This window comes from Eulemur rufifrons, chromosome 29 (assembly GCF_041146395.1).
Source record: "Eulemur rufifrons isolate Redbay chromosome 29, OSU_ERuf_1, whole genome shotgun sequence".
NCBI classification, from domain to species: Eukaryota; Metazoa; Chordata; class Mammalia; order Primates; family Lemuridae; genus Eulemur; species Eulemur rufifrons.
In genome coordinates, this window is record NC_091011.1 from 46,770,884 (window position 1) to 46,787,742 (window position 16,859).

Sequence of the window (16,859 nt, forward strand, 5' to 3'; positions counted from 1 at the left end):
TACTGTATCTGTACTGAGTGATAGCAACCATTGTTGCATATTTTTCCAGTTATTTGAGAACCTTCTGTGTTTGGTTGCTGCAATGTTGCCATGGTTACATTCTGTGTTGGGATTGGAGTAATGAACTATGGAATCAGTGTTAGCTCATAATAAATAACCAGGCTTGGAGCTAGGCTATCTGGGAAGTCTGCCGTGTGTTGAAGCCATACTCAACATGGACCAGAAGGCTCGGAAGAAACTGGTGGAATCCATCAGTAAAGCTGTCAAGAGCTGTAAGTACTGATCAGATTTACAATGCTATCTGAACTTTTTTTTTTTTTTTTTTTTTTAAGAGACGGAGTCTCTATGTTGCTCAGGCTGGTCTTGAACTCCTGAGATCAAGCTGTCCTCCCTCCTTAGCCTCTTAGGTAGCTGCCTGAACATCTTGATTCGGTCAATAGAAATGTTGGTAGACATTCTAGTTGAACATTATTAACAAGTGCTTTGTAACCTTAAAATAGAGTCCTTCTTTTATATCTCATATTTTGGTTATTTTAAAAATAGATGAGCAAGTGAACAATCATGTCTGCACTGACACAGAAAATATTTTAGTCATCAGGTGTCCTAACATATATTTGGCTATGTGGGAAGAATAGCTTGAGAATTTATATGACATCATAAATGCTAAAGGATTATCTGCCAACCAAAGACTGATTTTATTATACTCTGAAATTGAAATTTAATAAGATTTTTTAAGTTATAAAGGTTTACTTTGACCAGTTCCCTGAGTTTTTTGGCACAAACCCATAGTGGCAGATGATTGCTCTTCAGGGGATCAGTAGAGATATATAAGGTACTTTAGATATTGAAAAAATATCATGGTAAGTGTTTCTTAAAGCTAATCAAAGTTAACAGATTTTTAAAAATTTTTTTCACTGAAAGACCTTAACAAGTAAGTTTTCTCAGACATGGCCACAAGTAATCCTAACTGAATTTTCAAAGAATGCTTTTAGTCATTGGGGAAGTCACTTTATTTCAGTAGTCTGATGCCAGAGTCTGCATTCAAATAATATCTTTTATTTCTCAAACCAATCTTACTGGTCAGCATTATAGACAGCCCTCATGGTCTTGCTGTATAGTGCTCCCATAGAGTAAGTGCACAGTGAAAAGTTGTTGAATTTAGCTCAGTAGCTGGGTCCTTCTAGTTGAGACCAAGATAGACTAGTCTTCCTCTCATGGCTGGAATTTGGTTCTTAATAGTTAGGAGTCGGGAGGGCTAACAGAGCTAGTGTTGCCTTGACCTTCTCAAGAAGGGACTATCTTTTTTCTCTTGGTGTACAAAGTTTTTATGTTTTGTTTTTGAGACAGTCTTGCTCTGTCACCTTGGGTTGAGTGCTACGATGTCATCATAGCTCACTGCAACCTCAAACTCCTGGGTTCAAGTGATCCTCTTGCCTCAGCCTCCTGAGTAGCTGGGACTACAGGCACGTGCCATGACACCTGGCTGGTTTTTCTATTTTTAGTGGAGACGGGGTCTTGCTTTTGATCAGGCTGGTCTGGAACTCCTGAGCTCAAGCGATCCTTCCACCTCATCCTCCCAGAGTGCTAGGATTATAGGCATAAGTCACCATGCCCGGCCTCAAAGTTCTAAATGTCCCATGTGGCACAAAGTTGGAGTGGTTTTTCCTGGGCTTTGATTTAGAACTTCTTAGGAGGGAATCTTCATTATTTACTAGGCCTCATGATCATAGGGCTCCTAGTCCAAACAGCTACCCCTACATGATTCTCTAACCCGCAGAAAACTGGATACCTTCAGTGGCCTTGTGAAGGAAATTCTTCACCCTACCAAACAGCTGTTTCTATTTTTTTTTTTCAGATTAGAATGTTTTATGTTCTAGAGTTAGTATAACTTTGACCTACTCTCTAGAGTGCAATTGTTGGATATGGTAGCCATGAGTTACATGTGGCTATTTAAATGTAAATTAAATAAAATTTAAAATTCCATTTTCTTGGTCATACTAGTCACTTTTCGAGGCTCAATAACCACATTTGGGTGATGGCTACCAAATTGGACAGCACAGGTATAAAGCATTTTTACCCTTTCAGAAAGTTCTATTGGATGGTGCTGCTCTAGAGTCACACAAAAAAATTTAGTTTCTTTCCCAAATAATAGACCTTTAATCCAGTGGGGGAGGCAGGTAAATAATTACCTAAGGGAATATAAATGGCTTCATGGTTGTACGAGCTCTGTGTTCTCACAGGGCCCCACAATTTAACAGTCTGCTATCACTGACTTAGTAATTTTTGAACAAGGGATCTACATGTTCATTTTGTACTGGTCCCACAAATTCTGTAGTTGACCATGGCTGTTTACGTCTTATTCAAAGCATGATAGGAGTATGTCCACCATCAGAATCACCTAAAGGTTTGTGTTAAAAATGTAGATGCCTGGTTTACCCTCTAGATGTATTTTTAAAAGTTCTGGAAGTGGGGCCGAGTATCCAAGTTTTTCACTCCAGGTATTCTTAGACACACTGAAGTAAGTGGAGAATTTTAAAGCAATTCCTAACAATTTCATGTTGTTTGAGTCAATCGATCATTTTGTCAAGCAAACATCATGGTGTGCTTAACATAAACCTAGATGGTACTATAGCCTCTTGCTCCAAGGCTGCAAACCTATACAGCATGTTATTGTACTGAATACTCTAGGTAATTGTAACACATTGGTAAGTATTTGTGTATCTACACATAAAAAAGGTACAGTAAAAATATGGTATTATAATCTTACGGAGCTACCATCCAACATGCAGACCGTCTTTGACCAAAACATCATTATGCAGCACATGACTGTATTGAGAGCCTACCATTGTACCAGATGGTACTGGATATTGAGTTGATGTTAATGTGTTAAATAGCACCTTTTGAATAAAAGTGCACAATCAGCTGTGTTTGTCTATAATTTACCAGCCTGCATTTTTATATATTATCTGTAAGAATTTTAATCAATATTATCAATAAGATTTTGTCAGATGCTTCATTAAAAATCCAAATACATAATGAACTGCATCTCTCTGCTCCACTCCTACAAGAGGTAGGGAGAAACTTAAGTCTAACATTATTTGCCCTTGTGAATCTACAGACACTTCTTGGTGTTCACGAGTTTTTAATACAATTAATCATCTCTTCTGGGTCATAGACTGGGACCAGCTCTAGGCCCACTAGTCTAATATTTGGCATTCATTTTCTTTGTGAGACAAAATAACATGGGCCAATATGTGTCCATAGCTAGGTTAGTATACAAACGTATTTCCTAATTATGTCTGCTGAGAGGGCTTAGAAGTAGTAACACCCCAGTAGCAATAAGCACACCAGTACTCGGACCGTGGTTTCTAAATACCATTCTCCAATTAGAAAAGAAAAGGAAAAAAACAGGACTCCTTGAAGAAATAGCTGAAAGGAGATAATACAAGATGAACTTGGAAGATTTGTGCCAGAAAGCAAAGAAGTGTATGAAAAGCAAAAAGATGGGGCAAGATACAGGAACCAACCCCAAAACTCCCAGTGGCCAAAGCTGGAATAATTTGAGCAAGAAAATAACATAATGTTGGTATGTGTCTTAGTCCATTCGGGCTGCTGTAACAAAGTACCATAGACTAGATGATTTATGAACAACAAAAATGTATTTCTCAGCTCTGGATGCTGGGAAGTCCAAGGTTAAAGCAAATTCAATGTCTAATGAGGGCCCGCTTTGTGGCTCATAGATGGCACCGTCTTGCTATGTTCTCACATACTAGAAGAAAGTAACTAACTCTGCAGTCTCAAATTTTATAAGGATGCTAGACCTAACGATGCCCCACAGGCCCCGTTATATGTAACTTCATACTGATATAAATAATTGAATAAGTGGGAAAGAGAAAAATCTTTCTTACAGTATTCTGAATAATGGTATAGATAACCACTTCGCAGGAAGTGGAGCTTAATTCCCTTCTTTAATGACTGGCTTCAAAAGGCAATTATGGAAAGGGAAAATTCGTAACTATAGTGGAGAGACCTGGCAGACTAGTTTAAACCAAATGATCAAAGTTAACATCAATAGTGATAGGTCATGTTGACATGTATCTGCTGATACGTGATGAGAACAGCACTTTTACCTCTGTGGTATTGTTTCCCAAAATACACAGCCACAGTCTAATTAAGAGAAAAGCAGGCTTACATTGATGAATATTCTACAAAATAAAACTGTCACGGTCACAAAAAGCAAGGAAAAACTGAAGATAATCACAGACGGGAGGAGATAGGACATCCAGATGGGTCCTGGATTGGATCCTGGAACCAGAAAAAAGACTAGTGAGAAAACTGCTGAAATCCAATTAGGGTCTATTGTTAGTAGTAGTGCTGGTGTTAATGTACCAGCTTTGACAAATTACCATGGTTATGTAAGATGTTAACTTTAGGGAGAAAATGAGTGAAGAGTGTATAGGATACTCTTTGTACTCTCTTTGCATCTCTTATGTAAATCTAAAATTACTCCAAACTAAAGAGTTTTCTAAACTAAATGTTATTAAAATGTCAAAATTATTAAAAAATTATACCAAACTAAAAACATGGGTCAATCTCTAGCATCTCAACACCATTCTCATTAATGACCCATAATTTCTACTATTAACACTGGTTTCTTGACCATATGTGTAAGGTCTTTAGGTATAATGAAATGTGAGCTACACTGATAAAATTCAGAAAAAGTTAGATTATTACCTGCTGAAGATTGTATCTAAAGTCTTTGATTGCTTTGTTGGAAGACTTGTCGACATTTTGCTCTTGAGAACGGCTCCTGACTTATTCTTACAACCTCTCTTCTCAGCCTTCTATTTTTACACCACTGCTGGTGCTAACATTTCTGCTCAGATGATAACTTTCTGCCAGAGTTGAACAGGGTTACTTTCAGGCAAACATTATACACCATATACTCCATACAGTGCACCCACTCACACCTGAGCTGCTTTTTTTTCTTCATATTCCAAACAAGAAAAGAAGATTTGCCAAGTTTTGGTCCTCAGAGCAGCAGCATCCATTGTATGACCTAGCCTTCTAAGTCACAGAGCCTCATTTTCACTGTACTCTGTTCGTTAAAACAGTCACAAAAATCCCCTGGTTTTAAGGGGAGGAATATCAAAGTCATATGGTAAGAGCATGTTCAATGGGATAGATTGTTACGATCATCTTTAGGAAAATACAAGCTGCCACATCAGGATTCGTCATTCATAAAGTAATTTGAAGAATCTCCTGCCAAGGTAGTTTTCCTTTAATGCAAATCTGATAACTTGCCAGCCAAATTTTTTCAGTAAGCTTCCCATTGTATATAAAATCAGACAAGTCTGCCATCTGGCCACCCCAAACCACCCACAGCTCTCAGAACATGCTTCCATACCTTCAGGCCGCTTCCTCTGGTAAATTGCCTGCTCCTTTGGGAGGCCTCAGCTCAAGTGACACCTCTTCCATGGGACCCTTTTTAATCTCTTACTGCCTCCCCACAAATTAATTATTCCTTCCTTTGGGTCACAGCCAAACAGCATTAATCATAATGCTTGTAACACTTTATTGCACTTCTTTATCTCTTGACCAGAGTGTAATACCCTTGAGGGCAGGAACCATGGTGTATTCATTGCCTAGTTCATGGGACACCCTTGATGCTTACTGGATAAATAAAAATGACCTTTATGTTCTATTTCAGAGCTTCATAGTTACAATGTGAAATTATTAATATATTAAGCAAGGAACCAGACAATCTAACTCAGTCATAAAATAGTATTAGGGACCTTCATAATTGTTTATTCTTTAGATTTTCAATCACCACCCTAAGAGTCAAGTCACCCCTTGGACCACAGCAGCCTATTATCTATGTGTTGTCATTCATTTTACTTGGTAACCTGAAATCATCTCAAGGACAGCATCTAAAATAATTCTTGGCTGGGTGCGGTGGCTCACACCTGTAATCCTAGCACTCTGGGAGGCCGAGGCAGGAGGATTGCTTGAGGTCAGGAGTTTGAGACCAGCCTGAGCAAGAGTGAGACCCCGTCTCTACTAAAAATAGAAAGAAATGATCTGGACAGCTAAAAATATATATAGAAAAAAAATTAGCCGGGCATGGTGGGACATGCTTGTAGTCCCAGCTACTCAGGAGGCTGAGGCAGAAGGATTGCTTGAGCCCAGGAGTTTGAGGTTGCTGTGAGTTAGGCTGATGCCACGGCACTCTAGCCTGGGCAACACAGTGAGACTCTGTCTCAAAAAAAAAAAGAAAAAATAATTCTTTCTTTCTCCCCACCTTTCCCACTGAAAATGAGAAAAAGAAGAAGGAAGGAAGATAGGAAAGGAGGAAGGAAGAGAAAAGGAAAAATAGTAACTAGATTTCTCCCCTAAACCCTTCTAGTTCTTTCAAGTAATCTTTGATTTGTAGAATTAGACTTTCAGAGACTGAAAGAATCCCGGAGATTATCCAGGTTAAAACCCAAGTTGTATAGGTGAGGACACTGAGGCATAAAGAAGCTGTATGAATTGGCTATTCAGGACAAGACCTAGAAGTGAAACCCATATGCTTAAGTCTAGTGCCCCTAACCTCTTGGTTCTCATTCCTGACAGTGCATCAGAATCACCTGTGCACTTCTTCAAAATAGCATTTTACTAAGTCTGGAGTGAGAGCCAGGCATGGGAATATTAAAAAGCTTCACTTTGAAAACTGCAGATCTGATCAGACACAAAGTCTTACTGATTTTTTGCAGCATCTCAGGCTCCCCAGTTTTCTGTCCTTATTTCTGTTACTGAAAATTTGGTACTTGTCCCCACGGCCTAACAAGGACAAGCAGTTTGAGGAAAAGGAAAGAGAAGTTCATTAATTTGCCCACAAATAAGTAGGATGGCAGACTCTCCTCTTAAAGGACCATTGTCCTTTCTATAAGCAGAAATACAGAGCTTTTAAAAGGAGTTTTCAGCTTTCAGCTATTGCCGTTTAACTGTAGCATCTCTGGTGAAGACCATCTTGTGACCTCTGCCCAGACAATTCCCTTGAGCCATTTCTTGTGCTACAAAAACACAAAGAACACTCCCCTGTCCCTCTTATTACTAGCCTCAGGCAGAAATGCAGGTTTTAATTCCCAAAAAGGGTGAGGGGGTTTTAAAGAGACAGCTGGTAAAACATTACCTCTGTTATAATACATTTCCACCTCCCTAGCCCAAGCCCTATTCCTCCAAGCCCAGCTTCCATGCCTCCAGCTTTCCTCCTTCAATCCAGCTTCACCAGATGGCTTTCCCTAAACTAATTTGCTGTGACGGCCCTGCCCTGGCCCAAAATCTTCAATGGTTTAGCCCAAAAATTCTCAACCTCTAGGGCATAGAAGAGTGAACTAAGCTCTTGTTTAAATTCTAATTCCTGGGCCCCTTGTTAGCAATTTTAGCTTAGCAGTTCTGGGGAAAGCCCTGGGAATCTGCGTATTTAACAAGCATGGGGCAGTGGAGAGGGGGTTGATTCTCACACAGATGGTCAAAAAATGACACCATGAGAAATGCTGCTCTGTTACAATAAATGTTAATTCTCTGACCAGGCATTCAAGGCCCTCTACCATCAACTTTATTGTTCACTTCTTCCCAACTCCTTGTTGGCTCTCAATAAAGCGTGTTCAATCTCAACCCTAATTCTACCTCCTTCCTTTACTCATGTTGTCCTCTTTCCCTAAAATTCTTTACTTCTTTACCACACTCAACACATTTCTTCCTATATAATTATCTGCATCCTTCAAGGCCCAGTTCAAAGTCGACTTCTCCCATGAAAATGTCCCAACTCATCTTTCCCATACTGATTTTTCTTCACGTGTCTATGATAGTGAGCATTATATTACATAATTTAGCAGTTATATACTGTCTTATGAGACTTCTGAGTGAGGCCCACCTTCATTGTGTAAGCTAAGGAACAATTCCATATCACATATTATCATCAGGGCACCTAGCATCATAGAAACAAAATAGCTGCTTAGTAAAATATATTTAATTGGGTTGAATAACTCAATGATTAAAGCTAATTTGCATTTATTTGTCTTTTTATTTTACAGTCAAAAAAAGTGAAATAGAATGTCTCGTAAGACTTTTTCACCACTTGGTGGGCAGAACTGATGGAAGATTTGATAACATTGGGCTAGATCGTAACACATTTCGAGCGATCCTGCACAGCATGTTTGGAATGACTGATGATATGTTGATGAATAGGGGTAAGAAGTCCTAAGAGACTACAATGGGCTAATCTGAGATAGCAGATATGTATGTATTCAATTTTCACCAAAGACCTTGAATTTTTTCAATGCCAAATGAGAAACCCATAATTCTGGCAAGTGTAGGGCTGCAAATAATAATTGGCTTGATTGCGAGGATGGTTTTTAATACAAACTCACTCAGAATTTCATATCTCATAGCTGTTCAGGTTTTAGAAATAACCAGTAATGAACTAAATAAGCTAGAACTACTGTTATTTATTTATTTATTTATTTATTTTTTGAGACAGAGTCTCACTCTGTTGCCCGGGCTAGAGTGAGTGCTGTGGCGTCAGCCTAGCTCACAGCAACCTCAGACTCCTCGGCTTAAGCGATCCTCCTGCCTCAGCCTCCCGAGTAGCTGGGACTACAGGCATGCGCCACTATGCCCGGCTAATTTTTCTATATATATTTTTAGTTGTCCGTATAATTTCTTTCTATTTTTAGTAGAGACGGGGTCTCGCTCTTGCTCAGGCTGGTCTTGAACTCCTGACCTTGAGCGATCCACCCGCCTCGGCCTCCCAGAGTGCTAGGATTACAGGCGTGAGCCACTGTGCCCAGCCTTACTGTTTTTTAAAAGATAGGCCAATTGTGGCTTTTAATCATGATGTCTTTAGAGTAACATGCTGTAGACATATAGATTATTAAATGGCTTCTTTTTCCTCATAAAAATTAATGTATCAGTCAGTATAAAAATGATAATGATTCCTTATATTGAAAAATTCAAAGAAAAGATCACATATTTAAAATAGGAAATTATTTAATGTGATCTGGTTGGTTTAAGTAATACATTTTTAAATGTACAATTTGATAAGTTTTGACACAGGTATACACCTATGAAATCATCACCACAATCAAATAACTAACATATTCATTATCTCCAAAAAAGTAAATAATACTTTAACATACTAAGATTTATAGAATACTAAGATTACTAAGATTTTATAGAATAGTAGAATACTATAGAATACTAAGATTTCATTGGTAATTTTAAAAATATATTATTTTAATAATTTACCCTTAGGTACTGTGCAAATTCTTTAGAACAGAATTTTCACTACTTTTTTTATAATAAAAATCATCACCTTGATTAGCTCCACTGTTTGTCTTCTTAGCTCATAGTAAACATACAAAACATCATAAATGAAGCTCATCATTGCTCATGGAGAAGAATGACTCTTTTCTGGCAAGGTGCAGTGGCTCACATCTGTAATCCCAGCACTTTAGGAGAATCACTTGAGGCCAGGAATTTTAGACCAGCCTGGGCAACATAGTGAAATCCCATCTCTACAAAAGACAAAACAATTAGCAGTGCACCTATAGTCTTAGCTACTAGATGGGCAGAGGCAGGAGAATTGCTTGAGCACAGAAGTTTGAGATTACAGTGAGCTATGATCATGCCCCTGCACTCCAGCCAGGGCAATATAGTGAGACTCTGTCTCTAAAAAGAGAGAGAGAGAGAGAGAGAGAGAGACAAAGACTCTTTTCCTTCTTTAAAAATATTGGGAGAAGGAAACACATTTCCAGTAATGATTGATTGATTGATTGATTGAGATAAGGTCTTGCTGTGTATCCCAGACTAGAGTGCAATGGCATGATTACAGCTCACTGCAACCTCAAACTCCTGGGCTAAAGTGATCCTCCTGCCTCAGCCTCCCCTGTAGCCACAGGTGCGCACCACTATGCCTGGCTAATTTTTCTATTTTTTGTAGAGATGGAGCCTCGTTCTTGCTGAGGCTGGTCTTGAACTCATGCCTCAAGTGATCCTCCTGCCTCAGCCTCCCAGAGTGCTAGGATTACAGGTGTGAGCCACTGCACCCAGCCACATTTCCGTAATTTTGATTCTTTCAAGAAGACTATGCCAAAACCTTTTGTTCCCCTTAATTTGGGAGAAAAGTTTTTCTATCTGTTCATACTTACATACTGTTTAACTATAAAATAGCACTAAGTTACAATACACTCGCACATTTTTTTTTCTTTCAGTGTTTTTTGCATTTGACAAAGACAATGATAACTGCATAAATGTAAAAGAGTGGGTTAAAGGATTATCAGTGTTTCTTCGAGGGACTTTTGAAGAAAAGCTAAAGTGTAAGATTTCTATATGTGATTACTGGCTTAGTACTACATATTGTCAATTTTTTATTTAGTGAATGCTTAAATATAATATTTAAAAATATAAAATCAGTGTTCTCTATAGCAACCTTGCAAAAACTGTTCATGACAGCTTTAAAAAAAAACTCAACAGATGAAATGGGTGGAAGAATTGTAAGGTCAAGGAGGACTCCCCAGCCCCAGGGTCCTTCACTGGTTCTGTAACGCACAAATGTCACCAGGATGGGTCTTCGGCTTATGGCACAGGCTAAGAACAGCAGCTAAGGGTCAGGACTTGTGCCAACTCTGATCACCTGGCAAGGCTGAGGTTTCTGAGGCTGCCTCTGGGCATAGCAGGAAATGGGTCTCAACGGGGGGCAGTGCATGTGTTACGTAGGGGCCATTCCTTGTCTTTTCATCAGAGAAAATGTGAGGGGTCGACACTAGACAAGGTAAAACACACATTAACCAGCTGACATTAATACTTTAGTGTTAGAGTTCGTTTAGATGACGGATGGAAGAGGGAAGTGAAGAAAGGGAAGAGGTTGATTACAATAAAAACCCAAAGGGAGGAGGATTATCAATGGAGCTTCCTACAGAAAAGGAATGTTATGAATTCCAAAGACAATAATCCCCCAATTCACAGTTTTGCCTAGAATTTGCTCTGGCCTGTACCACTTGGGTAATGTTCATTTCCTATGCTTTAACCTGTGGTGTCAAGAGTTTGGACAAGGAACCCTGGGAGGAGAATAGGTACAGTTTATTTATTTATTTATTAATCAAGGTAGGATGTACATATGTAATTTACCATCTTTACCATTTTTAAATGTACAGTTAAGTGGTAATAGATACATTTTATATTCTTTATTCCCCCGCTTCATCCTCTCCTCCCCACTGTCCTTCCTGGCCTCTGGTAACCACCATCTTACTCTTTATTTTCATGAAATCTGCTTTTTTAGCTCCCACATACGAGTGAGAATATGTGATGTTTGTCTTTCTGTGCCTGGCTTATTTCACTTAACATAATGGCCTCCAGTTCCATCCTTGTTGCTGCAAATGACAGAATTTCACTCTTTTTTGTGGCTGAATAATATTCCATTATGTATTTATATATCACATTCTCTTTATTCATCCATCTGTTGATGAGCACTTAGATTGATTCCATATTTTGGCTACTATGAGTAGTGCTGTAATAATCACGAAGTGTAGATATCTCTTTGCTACGTTGCTTTCCTTTCTTTTATATATGTATCCTATAGTGGAATTGCTAGATAATATGGTAGTTTTGAGGTACCTCAAGGAACAATTTATTTTATTTGAGACAGAGTCTCACTCTGTTGCCCGGGCTAGAGTGCCGTGGTGTCAGCCTAGCTCACAGCAACCTCAAACTCCTGGGCTTAAGCAATCCTCCTGCCTCAGCCTCCCAAGTAGCTGGGGCTACATGCATGCACCACCATGCCTGGCTAATTTTTTCTATATATATTTTTAGTTGTCCAGCTAATTTCTTTCTATTTTTAGTAGAGACGGGGTCTCGCTCTTGCTCAGACTGGTCTCAAACTCCTGAGCTCAAACGATTCACCCGCCGGGCCTCCCAGAGTACTAGGATTACAGGCATGAGCCAACACACCCAGCCTCTCAAGGAACAATTTTAAATAGCAGTTTTCAAGGGAACAAATTGCTTAAAATGTCTAATTGCTTAAGAAAAAACTACAAAGTTCTGTGTGCATGAGCAAATTTTTATCCCTTCTTGTTCTTCCACTTGAATTTGAATTTGGGATATTGAAAAGAAGATCCCTAAATTAAAAATACATTTAAAAATAATAGCAGCAATTTTTTAATTGTAACATTTCTTTGACACTTATGAATTTTTTGTTTCTGTTCTATATTTTTTTCTTAACTTTTTTCCTCCACTCTAATTTTTCATGAGATAACATTTAAATGTAGTTACCACTTAAATTTGCTGCAGTGCTCTTATACAAAAGTCTCACTGAGAAGTGAAAAGCTAACTTTCATGAATGTAAATTCTTATGGTAATAAATTTAGGTCATTAAATACGAAATGTCTGATTTTGAATCAAAAGTTTATTACATATCAAACCAAAAGCAGTACAATTAATCAAAGTATGTGCCTAAACTATCAACACAATTTTGCCATCTTAATGGTAGCTTGCTTATGCCAGCAGCCAAGAAACCTGGAAAGTGCATGGCAATGAAATCGTGAAAGAAGTTCTCCTTTTTTTTTTTTTTTTTGAGACAAAGTCTCGCTCTGTTGCCCGGGCTAGCGTGCCATGGTGTCAGCCTAGCACACAGCAACCTCAAACTCCTGGGCTTAAGCGATCCTACTGCCTCAGCCTCCCGAGTAGCTGGGACTACAGGCATGCGCCACCATGCCCGGCTAATTTTTTATATATATATATATATATATATATATATATATATGTTTTTAGCTGTCCAAATCATTTCTTTCTATTTTTAGTAGAGACGGGGTCTCTCTCTTGCTCACACTGGTCTCGAACTCCTGACCTTGAGCTATCCACCTGCCTCGGCCTCCCAGAGTGCTAGGATTACAGGCATGAGCCACGGCGCCCGTCCCTGAAAGACGTTTTTCTCAGCTTGTTGAGAATTGAATATTTTTCCTTGCAAGAAGTGGTCCAAAGCCTGGAGGAAGTAGTACTAGTCAGTTGGTGCAAGGTCTGGTGAATACAGTGGATGACAGAGAGTTTCCAAGTCCAGCTTTTGTAGTTTGAGTGGCGTTATTTTTTGCAACATGTGGTCTTGCAAGAGGATTGGCTTGGTCTCTTGACCAATCTCAGTTGCTTAATCACAAGTGTCCTCATCATTTCATCCAATTGGTTGTAGTAGACATCTGCTGTAATTGATTGACTAGGTTTCATGAAGCTGTAGTGGATAATAGTAGTGCCAGACCACCAAACAGACACCATTAGCTTTTTTGGTGAATATTTGGTTTCGGACTGTGTTTCGGCACTATCTCTTTATCCAACCATTGTGCTTTACTCTTGCAATTGTCACAAAGAATCCATTTTTCATCACACGTAACAATATGGTGTAGAAATGTTTTGCCTTTATGTCATGACAGCAAAGAAAGGCAAGCTTCGAGATGATTTCTCTTCTGATGCTTGTTTAATTCATGTGGTACCCATTGATCCAGCTTCTTTACCTTCCCCATTTGTTTCAAATGGTCCAATAATGTTCGAATAGTAACATCAAACCTTGCTGGTAATTCACACATAGGTTGAGATGGATTCACTTCCACTACAGCTTTTTAGCTTATCGTTATTCACCTTTGTCCCAGGTCACCCACATGGCTCATTTTCAAGATTAAAATCACCAGAATGGAACTTCTCAAACCATGGACATACTGTGCATTCATTAGCCACATTCTTCCCAAACATTTTATTGATGTTTCAAGCTGTCTGCGCCGCATCATTTCCATGACAGAACTCATATTCAAAAATAACACGAATTGTTTTACTTATCCAGGGTTTCACAAAAATTGCTCTTAAAAAAAATTGAAAGATAATTACAAGCCAAAATGTGCATTTGAAAGAATGAGGATGTACCTTCACAATAAAAAAAAAAAGTGTCAAAGTGAAATGTCAGAGAAATCAACTGTCAAGCTTAGTACTTAAGGAAATTGACATTCCATACTTAATAACCTAATAATACTTGTTAAAAATGGTTGTGACACTGAATGCAGCTGTACATGGTTGAATAGCATCACACTATCAAAAAAATTTTCCTCTTCTAATCTCACTTCCTAAAAATGTTTGATATACATTTAAAGATATGTTAATTTGGGGAAAAATAGTACTTTCTGGTAGGGTTGTGTTATGAACTCATATGTATGCTATAGATTGGAGAAAATCAACAGAAAGACACAACTATTATAATATGATAACTCTGGAGATCTATTCCTGAGTTAGCTTTTGCCAAAACATTTAATTAAACTATAAACTCCACAAGAGCTCTATCCCTGCTGTATTCCCAGGACCCGAATAAGGTCATTTATGGGATGAATGAGTGAACTTTGGTGCTTACACAGTAGATGTAAGACACGGAAGTCACTGTCCAGGAAGAGGTTATTTGATTAATTTTGGATAGTGCAGATGGGCAGGCTCAAGGAGATGACTGGCTCACTATCCAAATATACTGAAAAACGTTCTTTTTCAGTGATACAGTGAGGTGTACATTTTGTTTTGGTACTCTATGTAAGAAGAGAATCAGAATATTGGTATAGATATAGATAGATATACATGTATGTGTATGTATATATACATTGCATGATCAAAGGTTTTAAAAAATTTATCTCCTTTATTTCAGCTTCATAACATTTTTAAACCCTTAATATCAAAATTCAGAAATTATAAACCTTTCTTTCCATGCCCCAAGGGGCATTTAATCTGATGGACAGAAATATAATGAAGAATGCTTTATTCTAAAATCTCTCTACTATATGTAGTGGATTAGATTAGTAATTAAATAATGTATAAATTGATTTTATCCTTTGGTATCATATATTGAAATAACTAAAGAGAAGACTAATAACATTTTAACAGTTCTTATCCAAATCCTTTAAACTTCTTGTGCTTTAAAAAGTCTGTTTTGAAGTCTATTATTTGAATGGAGATGGTTTCATTTCTCGAGAGGAAATATTTGACATATTGAAGAACAGTCTACACCAACAATCATCTGAAGAAGAGACTGCTGAAGGAATAGAAGAGTTGGTAGATATAACGCTGAAGAAAATGGTAAGAATGAAAAACTGTGATGCATTATATTCAATCAAATGATTTATTTACTTATTTTTATTTTCCTCCATAATGAATATAAGCTTTGCGAGGGTGGGAGTTTTTATTTCTTCTCTGCTCTATCCATTGTCTAGAATAGTGCCTGCCTGATAGTTAGTAGGTGCTCAGTAAATATTTATGAAATTGCTGGGTTACTAAATGTTAATTATTTTAAAATATTTTACTATCAGTAAAATCTCATTAATTTGGGAGGAGACCAGATTCAATTTGTGTGAAATTGGATGCTACTTTATTTTGTCTTCATGACCTCACTCCTCCAATCTGTCTAAACACTCATTACAACAAAATAACATAATAAAAATACTTGACCCTTGTAGAATGCTTACTATATGCCAGGACGTTCAGAGAGCTTTAATGTATGAACTCATTTTGTCCTCAAAACAACCCTATGAAGTAGAAACTATTACTCCATTTTACATATGAGAAAACTGAAATAAAGGTTTGCCCAAGGTCACCGTAGAAAATGGGGTGCAGAATTCATCTTTCCATAAAACCTATAGTATCTCCTTACTATGGACATAGTGATTTCTGCCCTTTTCTTACCATGACCCTAAACTGGATACCAGTGAGGCAGCCCAGGCCCAGCACACCTACATTACTCTGGAGTTCAGGAAGGAAAGAGATGGTGGTGGCTTCGGAGTCTCAGAGTCAGCTAATGCAGGCTCCACAATACCCTCCTCTTTTAGAAGTGCCACTAGCCAATGCTAGGGCTCAGAGTAGACTTCTTGAGAGACAGTATGTTTCCGAGCACCACCCACCCCCTTATTTTTTGAAAGGAAATGTTTATGGAGTAAACCTTTTTCTGATAATTATTCAAACTTTAGATAAGCCTCTCAGCAACCCTCAAGGACGTAATCCAATCCAATTAAGCAGTTAAAGGCATTCATAATCTGCACACGTGTTTCCCCTCCCCACTCTCCTGCACGACATACTTAATCTCTCATAATCCCCGTCATGAAGGCTTCACTCTGGTGGGCCACTCTTCTGCATTTCCTCCCCACCCCTTTCTACCTATCCGGATCCCAATCATCCCTAAAGGCCCAGCCAGTGGTCTGCAAGTCTTCTTGGACTCTAGTCCACCCTGAACTGTTAATGGTGTGACTCCCGGTGCCTTAACAGAGCAACTTTACTTTTATCCTTTTTACCCGATGGGCTCCCAAGTAAGAGATCTTTTGAGGAACAAGTTGTACACAAAATGAAGCTTGAAATTCATTGCCCTATTGCTCTTATCAAAAAGTTGCAATATCATAATGGGCATCCTTTGCTTTTTTGTCTTATTTCTCTAATTAAACTGCTTTAGGGGTAGGGATACACTTAACAATATATCTAAGGTAACTCAGGTATGCCTATGAGAAGAACAGGAATAAAGTAAGTGGCCTCCATAAATAAATACCTTTTCATTATATATGTAAAGTGTGTACAAAAGTATGAACTTATAGTTTTGCTTGGCAAACCTTTCAGATAGCTATTTCCATGCAAAGTTAAAAACTACTCTGTCATTTATCAAGAAATATCTTCCTCTTTAGGATTATGACAACGATGGCAAGATATCTTTTGCAGACTTTGAAAAAGCAGTGAGAGAAGACAGACTTCTGTTGGAGGTGTTGGGACCATGTTTACCAGAAGTAAAGGTACAGTTACAAGTGCCAACAGCCCAAATTGGTTGA

General features: G+C 38.3%; 1 protein-coding gene across 1 annotated transcript; it reads left to right on the forward strand.

The window, feature by feature from the left end:
• The first annotated feature begins 214 nt into the window (after positions 1-214).
• Positions 215-16,859, forward strand: CLXN (calaxin). Its single transcript, XM_069461644.1, has 5 exons — positions 215-272; positions 8,079-8,234; positions 10,257-10,361; positions 14,981-15,132; positions 16,719-16,859. The coding sequence occupies exons 1-5, from the start codon at positions 215-217 to the stop codon at positions 16,857-16,859; spliced, it is 612 nt and encodes a 203-aa protein (XP_069317745.1).

Excerpts from the sequence above, each read along its gene's own strand:
- CLXN (XM_069461644.1), top strand. The coding sequence starts at position 215 with ATGGACCAGAAGGCTCGGAAGAAACTGGTGGAATCCATCAGTAAAGCT. Across the intron at positions 273-8,078 it reads CAGTAAAGCTGTCAAGAGCT|TCAAAAAAAGTGAAATAGAA; the intron begins GTAAGTACTGAT and ends TTTATTTTACAG. Across the intron at positions 10,362-14,980 it reads TTTTGAAGAAAAGCTAAAGT|TCTGTTTTGAAGTCTATTAT; the intron begins GTAAGATTTCTA and ends TGCTTTAAAAAG.